Source organism: Gymnodraco acuticeps, unplaced genomic scaffold (assembly GCF_902827175.1).
Source record: "Gymnodraco acuticeps unplaced genomic scaffold, fGymAcu1.1, whole genome shotgun sequence".
NCBI lineage: Eukaryota > Metazoa > Chordata > Actinopteri > Perciformes > Bathydraconidae > Gymnodraco > Gymnodraco acuticeps.
The window spans coordinates 24,630-39,791 of NW_022991286.1; the positions used below are offsets into that span (position 1 = coordinate 24,630).

Consider the following 15,162-nt stretch of genomic DNA (forward strand, 5'->3'; position numbering starts at 1 on the left):
GCGACCGCTAAAGCTAAAGGCAGCTAATGTTCGGAGTGATGATGTTTAGTAGCCTCATTTAGTGTTACATTTACGTGTTAAAAGTTAAAACACATACAAACTGCTGGTCTGTATTGAACCCACCTTGCAAGGAAAATAAATAAAAGCGATTTAAAAAAGGTACGCCTGACAGAAGTAAAAATCACTTACTATGAAATGCATTTCCACTGAGACTTCAGAGATTTAAATTCTCTTCCCCTGCTAAAATAAATTCCACAATGAAAAACAATGTTTTTTCACTGCAAACTTAGTCAAGTCACAGATTACAGACGAAATGATCAAGATAGTACAAATGTTTCATACAATTAGTTTTATTTGTGATCTCTAAACATAGAAACGGGAGCATTCGATTGGATGCAATATAAAACATATTTTTTGGTAGATGGCAGTTGACTTACAATATTCCCTTTTTAAATGATTTTGTCTAACCTTTTAAAGGCTTGAAACATACAAACAAGTAGTGTGATGATGGCAAGTGGAATCTTACCCCTGAGAAAGTTAGACATTTGTGTTTTGAAAAACAGTTCTTAAAAATTACTGAACAAAGAAGTCAATCACAGAAGGCATTACCTGCTGTAAACTGGAACAGCATTGTTGACACTGTTAGCGGATGGTGAATATAAAAAGTATAAATCAGTCAACATCTCACAGCAAGAAATAATAAAAGAAACATCATTACACACTTCCCTGTGATACCATGCTATTAGTTTATAATTTAGCCCAATTTATAATTATTGGAGACGCGTACACTACTACTATCTTACGTTTCACAAGAGTCAGTGTGACACATCATCAGAAAACAATCATTGTAGAAGAATCAATAACGCTTCTTCTTCCTTTTGTCACACTGAAATATTTTTTGTTTCATACGTAGCAGCGAACACCACTTTCACGACTCACTACAATAATTGACGACAGGATCTTGGCTGTGATAGATTATTTTTCTTCAGAAAGTTTCAAATCTATATAAATGTAAGAAATAACAGAACAAAAAGCTGAAAAAAGAAAAAAAAAAAACACATGCACAGTCATGGTTTTGATTGTCTGGAAAAAGTCCAGTAGTAACGTTCATACGTGTGATTTATAGTCAATGGGCAAAACAAATAGAATTGGGTATTTTAACTGTGCATTTTGATTAATTTCTCTTTTTACAAAACATCTTTATCCATCTATCAGGATGTAACAAGGCAGTGGAAATCATACAATCATTCAAAACCATAATGCTAGCTTGTTAGCCGAGTCGTTTACATTAGCTTTAGCTACATTAGCACAGATAGCAAGGCAGTACAGAGTCTAATGTCAAAACAATCAAACGTTTTTTTTACAATAATGCAAGGTAAAATAAATCTTGGACGTGATTGTTTGCTTCACCTGTTCATAGTGTTAGTGCTGTTTTTCGACAATTTCAGGGAATCATATATCGTTCGTTAGGAGAAATAAGAAAATATATAAAACAGATTTACAAGACAGATGGATGTTATGAACCCATCACAAGTGTTAATTTGATGACATACAGAGATATGTTTTGATTATTAATCCTCAAATACATTCAACTTGATTTTCCTGTAACTATTGTATGTTTATGCCACATTTCCACCGCATGGAGCAATGACAGCTCTACTAAAATGTTTCTTTTGGTTTTCCATAAGCTGAAGTTTTTGATTGTACCCAGGACTTTAATTCGTACCACTTCGGTGAAGGATCCCATAGAGCTTGGCCGATACACGAAGGTGGGGTCAGAACACTGCAGACCACTGATTGGTCAGAGAGCATCGTCACTTGGGCGAACCTGGACGTTCTGCACAAACCTACAATATCATTAAGTTCATCTATTTGGTTGGGGATACAAATCATTCATCATTCAGTGTTGCACATCGTGACATCAGCTGAGAGCCCCACCTTCATTAAGAGGGTACTATCTGCAGTAGAAAGCTAAATTAAGAAAAATTACCTGGTACAAAAAGTCCAGTCAAGCAGAGCCATGCAATGGAAAGAAGAAAGTAAAGCCTTCTGTGGGAAGAGGTTTCCATGTTGTTTCCATTTCCATTGAAATAAACCGACCATATCAGATCTACAACAAAGCACGAGTGTGGTCATCAAACCAACTGGTGCTACAAAAAACTTAGCATCAGTTTGGTAAAAAAAAGGCAGGTATGAATGCTTTCATTGACCAAAGATATCATACATAAAGAAACATCAACATACATATTACAACTTTCTGATTGGTCACATACATTCTATTGTTACATATATTGATTTGAATATACCTTCCCATTTAGTTAACAGATGTTTTCATGTATACATTCCTAGTAGGGGACGGTGATGTATTTAAGGTTTAAGATAATATATAACTTTTGATTCATCCAAGAGCGTTGTTGAGGATTATAGGAAAGAACCAAATTCAAACTGAAAGCTGGAATTGACAAAATGCTGACCAAAACATGCTTTGGTTTCGTTCCCTGGTAGAATTAGAAATGATAACCTTGTTTGCAGCTTTCAGGAGATTACATTCATTACTGTATGCAAACTGATCATTTAACCACAGCATACTGTATCAAAACATCCTTATCTTCAGCTGCCGAACATTCATCAACATTTTTAAATATTTACAACATGTTGATCTCATGTGGTCTTTCCTTCTGCTCTAACAGTTGAGGTTTGGAGAAATTTGCATCCAAAAGTTGGTCAAAAAAAGTCAAAACCAGTAAGAATTGGCAAATGTGAAGCTGTAAATATAAAGCCCATCTTACAGTCCTTGAGTTATTTTTGTCAAACAACATATCTTAAGAATCTAAAAGAAAAAGGCAACATGATGTTTTTCATATATAAAGTATTTTTCTTGAGGCTTATGAAATAATGTGGCTTTTTTAAAGATAATGCCTCTTCCATTTACAGAAAGTTCAGGGTAAGAATTTTTCGGGCTATATGTATTTTTTTGTTTACGAAAGAACCCTGTCTTAAAAAGGTAGAATAAAGACAAAAGTTTCCTTTTTTTATTGACACTCAGATATTTCAACCCCTAATGGAATTAACAAAATAGCCTACAGCAGCCTGAATCAAACCCACAAAGGAGTTCATTATGTAGTATGCTAAATGAATAATGAAGGACTGTAACAGGAAGAAAGGTCAGAAAAAGAAACCACAACTGCTGTTTCAAAGATTGTTGAGGCACTTTTTACCCTTGGTGCTGCCCTTGATTCAACATCTTATTATCCCGATGTCTCATCCCCTGCAGATTCCTGTCAGATCTCTGATGTTTGAGTCATGCGGTGGGTTAATTGAAACGAGCATTACATGAGTTGAAAACCTTCATTTTGTCGAGCCTGAGGACAGTCCAAACTCTGTCCATCAGAGGCTCTGGGTGGTCTTCAGGTAGGTGGTGGCCCGTTGACGTACCTGAGGGCCAGGTGGAAGCTACTAGGCGGCTCCAGGAAGAACCAGATCAGACAGGCCAGGAGAGCCAGAGCTGCAGCCAGAAGGAGGCAGAGGAAGGCTGGGTGGAACCGGGAGGAAGGAGCCCTGCTGCTGGGGGTCACACTGTGGAGGAGGAAGAGGGGGTTATCGTTGGGAGTTTACCCTCTAAAAAGGTCTTTGCACAGTTTGTTCTTTTCGTATGCGTTTCTTAATCTGTCATTATATGGATTAACACATATTTGTAATATTAGACAATACTGAATTTATCACTTGGGATCAATGAATAATTCACAATCTGGGCTAATGGGCGAACAGAGGTGGGAGAAGTACTCAGATCTTGTACTTGAGTGAAGGAATACTCTGTTACAAGTAAAAGTCCTGGATTCAAAATGAAGTAAACGTAAAAAAGTATTGGCATGTTTTGATTATAATTATTGATGCATTAAAGTGTTTACCTGTGGATAATTGACATTAGCAAAAAGCTATTGCTTAGCTGCCTGGATCCACTTCTGTCAAATCTTTCCTACCATTACTTTTACACTCAACACCTAGCAACCCTGATTGCAATCACTTGCATAAATCTTTTAACCCTGTAATATTTACTTTGTGCAAGGAGACCATAGTGAATCAGTTTATCAGATGCCATTTTGGATGTTGCATTTTAACCTGCATTTTAACCTCTTTAACTCTTTAACCTCTGGCCCATGTCATGGCCATTTCCACTGATCATAATTCCATTGTTGAGGTCTACTAACATAGATTTATACTGTGCAATTTTCCAAACTCACATTGATTTCGCATACAGCATCTCTGTAAAGTATGTGTATTCACCGGTATTCACTCTGCCCTAAACGGCTTGTTGGAGCTCCTGCGCCCCCTCCCTGTGAGCCCAGTGTGCTCCGATTGGTCAGCTCGGCCACTCTGTTCTGATTAGTCAACCACCAGAGAGGCTCCGCCCATGTCTAACAGTATTTTTTCGGCTCTGAGCGGAGCATCAGTTTTTGTATAAGCTAACCTACCTTTGCTAGTTGTTCAGTGTAATATGCCAACCTACAGTACTATGAACAAAAGCTAGTGGTTCATATTAGGCTAGCAATAACGTGTTTACAATTGCAATCTTATACGATAGTCTGTTACGTGTCGGTCATTCTTTTTAGCTTGTATAAAAACAATGTTTTTCCTAGCATGTCTAGCTATATGTAGCCTTGTTGTTTAGCTTTGTAGCATACATGCTAGGAAAGCCAACTATAATGTAAAAGTTTGGCGACTGACCGTGCGGTAAATCACCCGGAGTATACTGTATATGAGTATTTCGTGTGTGAATGCAGACATTCTCGTGCTATGAGAAACATGTAAGGCCATCTGCTGACATTGTAGTTGATATATGTAAACGCTAGCAACTTCGTTAGCCCAGTTAGCACTGTTTTTAACTGAACCTGAGATTCCAACAGTATATATGCTTGGCTGGCAGAGGGTGCGTCATAGCTCTGGGCGTGGCTACTGGGTATCCAAACGTCACAATGCCCAGGAAGAATATGAGAAATCTCCAACGAGGCGTTTTGGGGAGGTCTTTTCTGTGTTAGAGTTTTACTCCCTACAGGGTGTACTTTGAGGGTTTTTGACTCTGCAGACCGTTTACATGCATAAAAACCTTCATAACACACAAGGGAACGGGTGATAACCGGAAAAGCATGACATGGGCCCTTTAAGCCCGAACAACAATATTGCACGAAACAGTGTCTCAGGGCTTCTTAACATTTAACAACCTACTAATGTGTCATACCCACTTAACGGGAAGAAACTCAACTATCAGACAATATTAACCATTTTTAGCTAAGCGAAACACAAGGGTTAAACCAAGCGTCTAAATTAGCACTAAGCGAAAAAATGCTAACGCACTTAGCACATAACTCACGGTAGCAATATGTTATACTTCATGCTATCTGCATAAACTAGATATCATATGAAAGCTGAGATTCCACAGATTCCATTGTCACCCAAATCGACCAATGGGTTCCAGAGATACGGCAAATACACCCAAAACAAAAAAAAACAAAGCCACCCTCGGCGGGGGTTTTGTTTTTTTTTCACGACACTGTGTCTCAGGGCATCTTAATATTTAAGAACCTATTAATGTGTTATATCCAGGGGTGCACATAACTTTCTCAGTGAGGTAACTTTCTAGTGTTTGGTACTCCAACTTCTGGCTCCACTCAAAGTTATTTGATGAAGCCCTCTGTATCGCGAACGTCAACGGGGGGGGGGGGGGGGGGGGGGGGGGTACTTCAGGGGCTAGTGGAGTACTTCGTGACCACAGAGTGTGAACGTTGTGATCAGCTGTTTTAGCGCAGTTCTCCAGTGAAGGGGGGGGGGGGGGGGGGGGAGTCTCCCTCCGCAGCCGGTTGGCGTAGTTTTGGCACAATTCCGTTGTAAAGACCGACGTTAACAGCAGCCCTGTCTGTGCATATGGAGACCGATTCTGTCGTCCGGTGATCTAACCGCCTTCTGGAAAAGCTTCACAAGTACGTCGGTACGCAAATGCGCTTTGTGACACAAGTGACGGTACGCATTTCAGATTGTTGCCGCGCATGCGTACCTGTGTACCAGTTATGTGCACCCCTGGTTATACCAGATTAACGGGAAGAATCTCAGCTAACTGACGATACAAACCATTTTTACCAAAACAAAACACAAGTCTCATAAGAAGCATCTAAATGACCCCTGAGCGAAAAATGCTAACGCACTTTGGCACAGAACTCAAGATAAAAGATACCCTTATTACTTATCGTAGCTGCACATACAAGATATCCGATTAAAGCTGAGGTGCCACAGATTATTTAGGTATTAGTATAATCACCGAGTGATCCGAACTCGCGACAGGGGAATCAAACACAGACATCACAATACGTACATGTCAATCTGATCAAAATACTTGTTCAATGGCATTAAAACGAGGAAAAACGTGGCTGAATCGGTTAATCCATAGGTTGATCATGTTTCTGTGGATTTAAAAAAATGATTTATAATCCATAATTAAGTAAAAGTTAGCTGCTAATGGTAGCCACCAGAGTTATCGCAGCTTCCGGTTTTGGCTATGCGTCAGTCTCACACACACACATTACCAAATAAGGAGTATGTGGGAGTTCCCCTCGATTCCATTGGCTCTGACGGTTAGAAAGAGATGTCAATCAGCAAAATCGAGCAAGGGGGGCCAGAGATATGGAAAATCCATGCACCCAAATGACCCCAGAAGTGGTTTATTTTTGCTAAATCTCTCTAAAAAAGGTCAAATTTAACTTGTTTTGCATCAATCTTGATACAGGGTACTTATTATATGTTGTAGTTTGGATTCCTAAAGCTTTTAGTCTACCATTCAATCATTCAAGGGTGGTTTTCACTATAAGTAATTTTTTTTTTTGGACGGACACAATAATTTACATTTTTTTACTGTGTTCAATCTGAATTTACTTTAAAATAAAAACATCTATATTGATTCTGACACTTCTACATCCAACTCACAGATGTAACCTTGCTTTGAGAAAAAAGATTATTAATTTAACCCTTTTAGAAGGGAAGATATGGTCATTTGTTCTGGGAATGACATTTTCGAGCCTGAGACTTGAAAAACAGGCTCGGGGCTTAACAAATTTTAAGAACAATTAAATGGTAATGCAATAGTTTATGGGTCTGTGTTTTATGATGATTCCTAGTTTGTTGAAAAGAATAATGTAAACTGGTTACAGGGGAAATGACTAAGATCGGAGAGAGTTATTTGAGTTTGTGCGCTTTAGGGGGAATTTCCTTAAAAAGGACTCCACCGTTCAAACAAGACTTGGAGAAGAGATAATTAAAGAACTGACTCAATTAATTAAATATGGAAATGTTAATAATTGAAATATTTTAGGAGCCTATCGTTGGCATCTAGACTTTAGGGGGATGGATTTTGAATGGTCGCTAAACACATTATCATTTTATTTATGTTAATTCGTGTGACCTCAATTTAGAAAATTCCGAGCAAAAGAAGGACTTTTAATTAATTTGTATTCATTCTAAAGAAGTGGGCTGCAATACTTTTTGCTGGTCAAATAAAAATCAACTACATTTTAATATAAATATTCTTAATACCATGTTAATGAATGTTGAAGCAATGCTAAACACTTTTATTATTATTTTATGTTATTTTGGGTGACCGCAATTTTGAAAATAAAGATTTTTTATTAATTTATATTAATTCTATTAAATGGGTTCCAGAAAACATTGATGCTGGTCAACAACAAACAATCTTCATTTTAATACAAATATTCTATTTTCTTTTTTAAAATACACTCATTTTGATTCAATTAGTTCATGTAACAAGTCCACAAATTCTACATTATCCATGATAATGGCCTCATGTTGTGCGATGACCTGATGTGAAGTTTTTCTCTTCATGAACATAAATCTCACTGTTCTGCTGGTTTCTGTGGTTTCACAAACCTTCATGCTTACAGCCTTTATCGCTCCATCTGCTTACAACTCTTCTCTCACCTTTGTTCTGAGTGAAGACGCTCGGCTCCTTCACAACAGGGCTGCTCTTCTCCAGCCTGAAGAACAGTGAGCCTCTGTTAATGCACCGTGCTTTCAGGCAACATTTCTAACTTTCACGTGAAAACCTTTGAAGAATATATCAGCTCAGAGTTTATTTCTCCCCTGAAGGCATAACTGCTGTCTTATTTAAAAGTTAATGTTTGTATTATTTTCCGTCAATGAATCAATACCACATTACATTTGACACTTTAATTAATGTGAACTGATGAAATCCTTTGGCAGTTTCAACACTTAATGTCAGGACAACATGTGGTTACTTTCTATGATGCGTATATCTATAATTAAATCATAAACATACTTATAATGCTTTATAATTGGCACATAGCACTGTACAATTTTAGTTGTAAGTGATAATGGATAATTACGATTGTTTATAACTATAATTACATAGTGCTATATGCCTTATAACAATAATCAGAGCATAAATTATAAACATTTTACTATGATGTATAAGGTCACATTATTAATAATTGCTGCAACCTCAAACTCATATCCACAGTTATAATCTGCTTATAGCAGTGTATAATTATACAGCCAAAGTAGAATTGTATTATCTGGAATTGGAGTCAAGTTTTAAGTTTCTTTCTGGGAAACTTTAACATAGGGAAAATAAATGTCATGGGAAATGTCAGTACTGCATTTCTGTTGTGACCATTAAAAACACAAGATTTGATAATATCGTCAATGTGATAATGTCCCTTTAGTGTCCTGGTTTGGTCACCTGTCTTGAAAGAGCAGAAACTCTCTGTCAGATTGTTACATCTAGCAGACTGATTGCTGAGTCACATTTGAACCTGGAGTCCCTGTACCTCAGGCAGTTACAGTGGTTACCCAGCTCTGTGTTGAATGATGCCTCCCTCCCTCTGCACACTGAATCTAAGCTTCTTATTTCGGGTCAGAGGTAAGTAGTCCCAAGGTGTAGAACAAAGCGGTATAAAAACAGCTTTATTCCAGCTGCCATCACAAAAAAAACAACAAGTCGCAGCAGTCACACAGCTGCTTTGGAAGCAACGCCCATTCATTTATTTACTTGATTGTGTCATGTTTGTCCTAGTGGTTTTTAAATGTGATGGAGCACGGGTTTCTCTTTACAGATTTCATAATGGAGCTCTTGGTCTTTTAACTGCATACCAAATCTACCTGCAGGGACAAATAAATAACCTGACCAGTGATTTATCACCCACTTATTATTCATTTTATCCAGCTATACTTCTGGGATTTATTAATTCAATAAAGCACCTGATGACCACTCGGAGTGATTTCGAGATTAAACTATTACATTACAACTATGGGAATAAAAAAACATCAGTCTAAAACAATTAGGCAGCAATTATAAAATATTATGATAGTTTACTTTATTATACAATAAACAATGCTTTATAATGTGTTACAATTATTGACTGACATCATCAACTCACCTGAAGATCGGAGCGATATTGGTGCTTCATCCAATCAGGCGCGGCCTTGAGGTCATGTGATGGGGAATGGGAGGGGTCAGGAGATGGATGGTGTGTGTTGAGATGAGGACGCAGCTTGTTGGGTGCATCCATGTGTCTTCCATCCATGTTACACTGAAACACAGACCAGTTACCTACAGTTAGATAAGGTTTGCTAATGCATGAAGGTTATAAACTCGAATTGGCGAGCGTATAACTTTAAAAATGGTCTCTAAATCAATATCACTTTTTTTTTTAAATCAGCAAAATCCTGGGTTTACAAGAAGCACATATATCTCTCTGGTGTTTGCCGTTTGGTCTGCATCATGCGGTGTCTGACAAAAGTGATTTGTTTCTACTTTTACAACAACTGAACTCATGACTAGCAAGAAGAAGGCATAGTCAGAATGATACCTTAAATTTAGATTTATCAGACCTTCTTCTGCTCTCAGTCCGAGTTTGTACACAAGCTGCTCCAAAACATCGATTAAATTCCTGATTGTATCTTTTGCTGCTCTCAAATCTGGACTTGCAGGTTGATTTCCGCTCCAATTAGATTTGTGCTCGCTCGATAGCTCTGTCAGTAATGAACCTCCATTAGAAAGTGCCAATGCAATTACACTCAAACACGTTCAACCAAAGTCGCATATTGCAAATTATTGTGCACAAAATTGCTCTAATTGCTCTAAACACACACACTTGACCCTGAATAACTAATCTAAAAACATTTATTTTCTCTTCAACGTCTGTTTATCTCCCCCTCCTGTGAGTCAGTGTTCACAGAAGGAGTAAGCAGAGAGGAAAGGAGGTTGAACGAAGAAGTCTGCGTGTTTCTCAACTGTTTTTATATCAACAGTGAATGTGCAGCCAGACTCAATGAATGAATCATGACTTTATGGATTCATTCACGGCCCTAAGAGCAGTGAATGAAACGGAGGAAGTGGAATATAAATGGGCGATTTCACCAGTAATGAAAGAGGGAGAGAAAAATAAATCTGAATGAGAGAGACCGATAAATCCAGAGAGAAAAAACAGAGGGGGGTAGAGGACAGTTATTTAGGAACATATCTATAATCTTGATTATTATGAAGAGTGAGGGGGTTACTTTAAAAATGTACTTTGTTACAAATACTAGTTACATGTAAAAAGTGTACAAGAGTAACATTATAAAAGTACAGTAATGTCATTTGATTGCTTTCTGCTACGTCAATATCAAATGCAATGAAAATAAATATCAAGATATTTTAGTGTCTTATGTAAGGCAACAGAACAATGTGACCTTAGAAAAATAGAAAACAATATATTTAGCATCACAAATGTGTCCTCTGCTCAGAGATTTTATTGATAGGAAAAGCTGCCTTTCATTAAACATAATCAGGCAGTAGCCTACAGTATACACTAACTATGAAACACATGAGCACAAACTACAGTTTCAAAAAGCAAAAATAAAATATGAGCTGACAGAAAATGCTCCGTTTTAGTTGAATACACAGTTATGCTCACACACACACTATTTTATGAACCTAGGTTCACCTGCTGAATAAAAAAAAGAACAAATTAACCAAAGAAAGTGAAAATCATAGAGCAGATTCAGGCAGTAGGCGTATATATTCACTCTCACGGAGCGTCCACACAGCAGCGTGCGTTGACGCTTGGAGGTGGGCGTATCTGAAGCTTGGGGATTTTTTGCGAGCAACGCGACCAACAACCAATCACATGAATCTCCCGCCCCCGACATACAAAGCAATAGCAATGTTAAAACGAAGTAAACTGGATATAAAATCCCCAAACAGGCGAAAACCTACCAGTTTCATCCACTGTCTCTGCCACCTCCCTCCATGCCTCGCTCCTCCGGTTTGTATCCCGGTAGATGAACAGAGACTGATCAGACCGGGTGATTCACTACCGCTATAATGAATTTTCCCTCCATTTTTTTGAATATGAAGAAATGACCTGCGTAGTCTCTCCCAGCATACACGCGGTTTGATTGGCTAGCGCTTGTACTGGCAGATTTGCATAAACGGGATTTCATTGGCTGACGCCTCCGTCGAGGCGTCAAAAGTTGAACATTGCTCAACTTTTGAAGCCAGCAACGCCAGCAACGCTCCACGTCGCTTCCCAAAATGCAGTTCGGCTAAAAGTGACGTCACCCCATTCAAAGTGAATGGGCAGAAGCGTTGGAAGCTTCAACGCACGCCGCTGTGTGGACGGGCCGTTAAAGTATTAGCCTAAAGAACAGTACAGCTAACATGGAGAAATAAAATCTGATCCTTTTACAACAAACACAATGCTCTTTGTGGTTTATCCCTAACATTGTAATCATGCTAGTAATCCTAAATGTTTTGAAATATAACCGTAATCCGATTACGCCTTTGTTATGTCACAGTAAGGGAATACAGCTACTTTTTTCTTGTATCCCGATTACGTAATGCAGTTACATGTAATCTGTGTGTGTTATATACAGTGGGGCAAAAAAGCATTTAGTCAGCCACCAATTGTGCCAGTTCTCCCACTTAAAAAGATGAGAGGCCTGTAATTTTCATCCTAGGTACAGTTCAACTATGAGAGACAGAATGGGGGGAAAGAATCCAGGAAATCACATTGTAGGATTTTTAATGAATTAATTGGTAAATTCCTCGGTAAAATAAGTATTTGGTCACCTACAAACAAACAAGATTTCTGGCTCTCACAGACCTGTAACTTCTTCTTTAAGAGCCTCCTCTGTCCTCCACTCATTAACTGTATTAATGGCACCTGTTTGAACTCGTTATCAGTATAAAAGACAGCTGTCCACAACCTCAAACAGTCACACTCCAAACTCCACTATGGCCAAGACCAAAGAGCTGTCAAAGGACACCAGAAACAAAATTGTAGACCTGCACCAGGCTGGGAAGACTGCATCTGCAATAGGTAAGCAGCTTGGTGTGAAGAAATCAACTGTGGGAGCAATTATTAGAAAATGGAAGACATACAAGACCACTGATAATCTCCCTCGATCTGGGGCTCCACGCAAGATCTCACCCCGTGGGGTCAAAATGATCACAAGAACGGTGAGCAAAAATCCCAGAACCACACGGGGGGACCTAGTCAATGACCTGCAGAGAGCTGGGACCAAAGTAACAAAGGCTACCATCAGTAACACACTACGCCGCCAGGGACTCAAATCCTGCAGTGCCAGACGTGTCCCCCTGCTCAAGCCAGTACATGTCCAGGCCCGTCTGAAGTTTGCTAGAGAGCATTTAGATGATCCAGAAGAGGATTGGGAGAATGTCATATGGTCAGATGAAACCAAAATATAACCTTTTGGTAAAAACTCAACTAGACGTGTTTGGAGGAGAAAGAATGCTGAGTTGCATCCAAAGAACACCATACCTACTGTGAAACATGGGGGTGGAAACATCATGCTTTGGGGCTGTTTTTCTGCAAAGGGACCAGGACGACTGATCCGTGTAAAGGAAAGAATGAATGGGGCCATGTATCGTGAGATTTTGAGTGATAACCTCCTTCAATCAGCAAGGGCATTGAAGAGGAAACGTGGCTGGGTCTTTCAGCATGACAATGATCCCAAACACACCGCCCGGGCAACGAAGGAGTGGCTTCGTAAGAAGCATTTCAAGGTCCTGGAGTGGCCTAGCCAGTCTCCAGATATCAACCCCATAGAAAATCTTTGGAGGGAGTTGAAAGTCTGTGTTGCCCAGCGACAGCCCCAAAACATCACTGCTCTAGAGGAGATCTGCATGGAGGAATGGGCCAAAATACCAGCAACAGTGTGTGAAAACCTTGTGAAGACTTACAGAAAACGTTTGACCTCTGTCATTGCCAACAAAGGGTATCAAAGTATTGAGATGAACTTTTGTTATTGACCAAATACTTATTTTCCACCATAATTTGCAAATAAATTCTTTAAAAATCAGACAATGTGATTTTCTGGATTTTTTTTCCTCATTCTGTCTCTCATAGTTGAGGTATACCTAGGATGAAAATGACAGGCCTCTCATCTTTTTAAGTGGGAGAACTTGCATAATTGGTGGCTGACTAAATACTTTTTTGCCCCACTGTATATACACATTTAATTAATTAATGATTTTGCAGGACAAGAGGTTGTATTTTTTTGGGGGTCGAAAATCATTAGAGAACACACAATAAATATAGTTTTGACATTTAGAGAATACTAGGATACATTTGTAAGAGCAGAACATGATTATTCCCTGCTCTCCTTTTTGGCAAACTGATGGACAGATTCACAAAGACTGGATAACAGCCGCTGATAATGCCCTGAACTGTGCACTGTGAGGATGTCTCGAGAGTCAGGTCAGGAGTTTTTGCACACACAGATGATGTGCATGTGATGCCATGTGCGGAATGTTTGTTCTCAACTACTCGGGGAAACAAGCTCAGCAAGACAAATTCAGCGGCGGGTTAATCCACATTTGACGCTCTAGTGAGTATTTGGTTCATCATGATGGTGTATGTGGGAGTAAACATAAACTAGTGTGTGTGTGTGTATGTGTATGTGTATGTGTATGTGTGTGTGTGTGTGTGTGTGTGTGTGTGTGTGTGTGTGTGTGTGTGTGTGTGTGTGCATGGTAATGAAAGAACATGTCAGCCAGTGCACGCTGTGGTTTACCAATGTGTGTTTTGGATAACAATGGAGCTCTATGGCAGAAAGACTACAGAAGAATATATACAGGCTTTTATACACAAAATCCATTATCAAAAAAACAAGATACCCTTAAAAAAAAGTAAAATATGAACTTACTGCTGACAAATGACCTGTTATTCAGTTGTAGTAATATATTTATCATTATTATGTTGCAAAAGAGAAAAGGTCAGAAAGATGTTGTTATCTGCACCAAATATTTGTGCAGATGGAAAATCGCATTGACTCTCAGGTGTTACACTCAAATCTTTATCAATATTAATTATTATTATATTATTTTCAAAAAAACAACCAAAGCACAGAATTGGATGATGAAACGAATATTTGACATTTTACAGAAAGACAAGTTTGGTGAGAAAAATGTGATTGTTATGTTTTTTTTTAGAATGTGGGAGAGAAACCCCCTCTGGTATGAACTTTGGGATCTTAGCCTTTGCCGAACACTAACCTGCAAAACAAATCAGGAAAGCTAAAATGCCAAAAAGCATAATAGGGACTTTTTAAGATTAATTATTGACAAAAAGTTTCATCAGTTTGAATGAAAGAGATTTCACCCACCTCCACCTGTCCATCAGTCTGCACACATTTTGAGCGGGAAGTCCTCCTCTCTGAAGGGGCGGGGCTTTGGACTCGCAGCCACGCCCTCACACGGCCATCGTCAAAGCTTACTTGTCCACCTTCCTCTGGGTCAGGAGTCGATGTCGCCCACTCGACTCCATTCGGCCGAGTCCCGCCCCCTTTCTTTTCTATTGGTGACAAGACGCTTGGGTGGTTGTGTTCAAGCCATCCCTCCAATCGCTGCACAGAACACACATAATAAAAAATGAAGAGTTACTTTGGACAATAATAATTTTCCTCCGTTCAACTCTTGATCACCTCTGAAAATTATATGCCACTGCATTATATCAGGAAGTTTATTTGTTATGCTTATTGTTAAAAAAAAGAATCCCACCGATCGTATATTTCAAACATTGTACTTCCATGACACATGACCTGCACCAATAACACCTTGGTACACCAATACAA

General features: G+C 38.8%; 1 protein-coding gene across 4 annotated transcripts in view; it reads right to left on the reverse strand.

Moving 5' to 3' along the window:
* Positions 1–334: 334 nt before the first annotated feature.
* LOC117562119 (nesprin-2-like) overlaps positions 335–15,162 on the reverse strand; it is a 56,309-nt gene continuing 41,481 nt past the window's right edge. For 3 of the 4 annotated variants that reach the window (XM_034239898.1, XM_034239899.1, XM_034239901.1), the window contains 4 exons: positions 14,695–14,934; positions 9,459–9,611; positions 7,981–8,036; positions 335–3,576 (listed from right to left, as the gene is read on the reverse strand). In XM_034239898.1, the coding sequence (XP_034095789.1) occupies positions 3,408–3,576; positions 7,981–8,036; positions 9,459–9,611; positions 14,695–14,934 (618 nt within the window). In that variant the 3' untranslated portion in view covers positions 335–3,407. The remainder of the gene's footprint in view (positions 3,577–7,980; positions 8,037–9,458; positions 9,612–14,694; positions 14,935–15,162) is intronic. The other variant, XM_034239902.1, reaches the window with a different exon arrangement.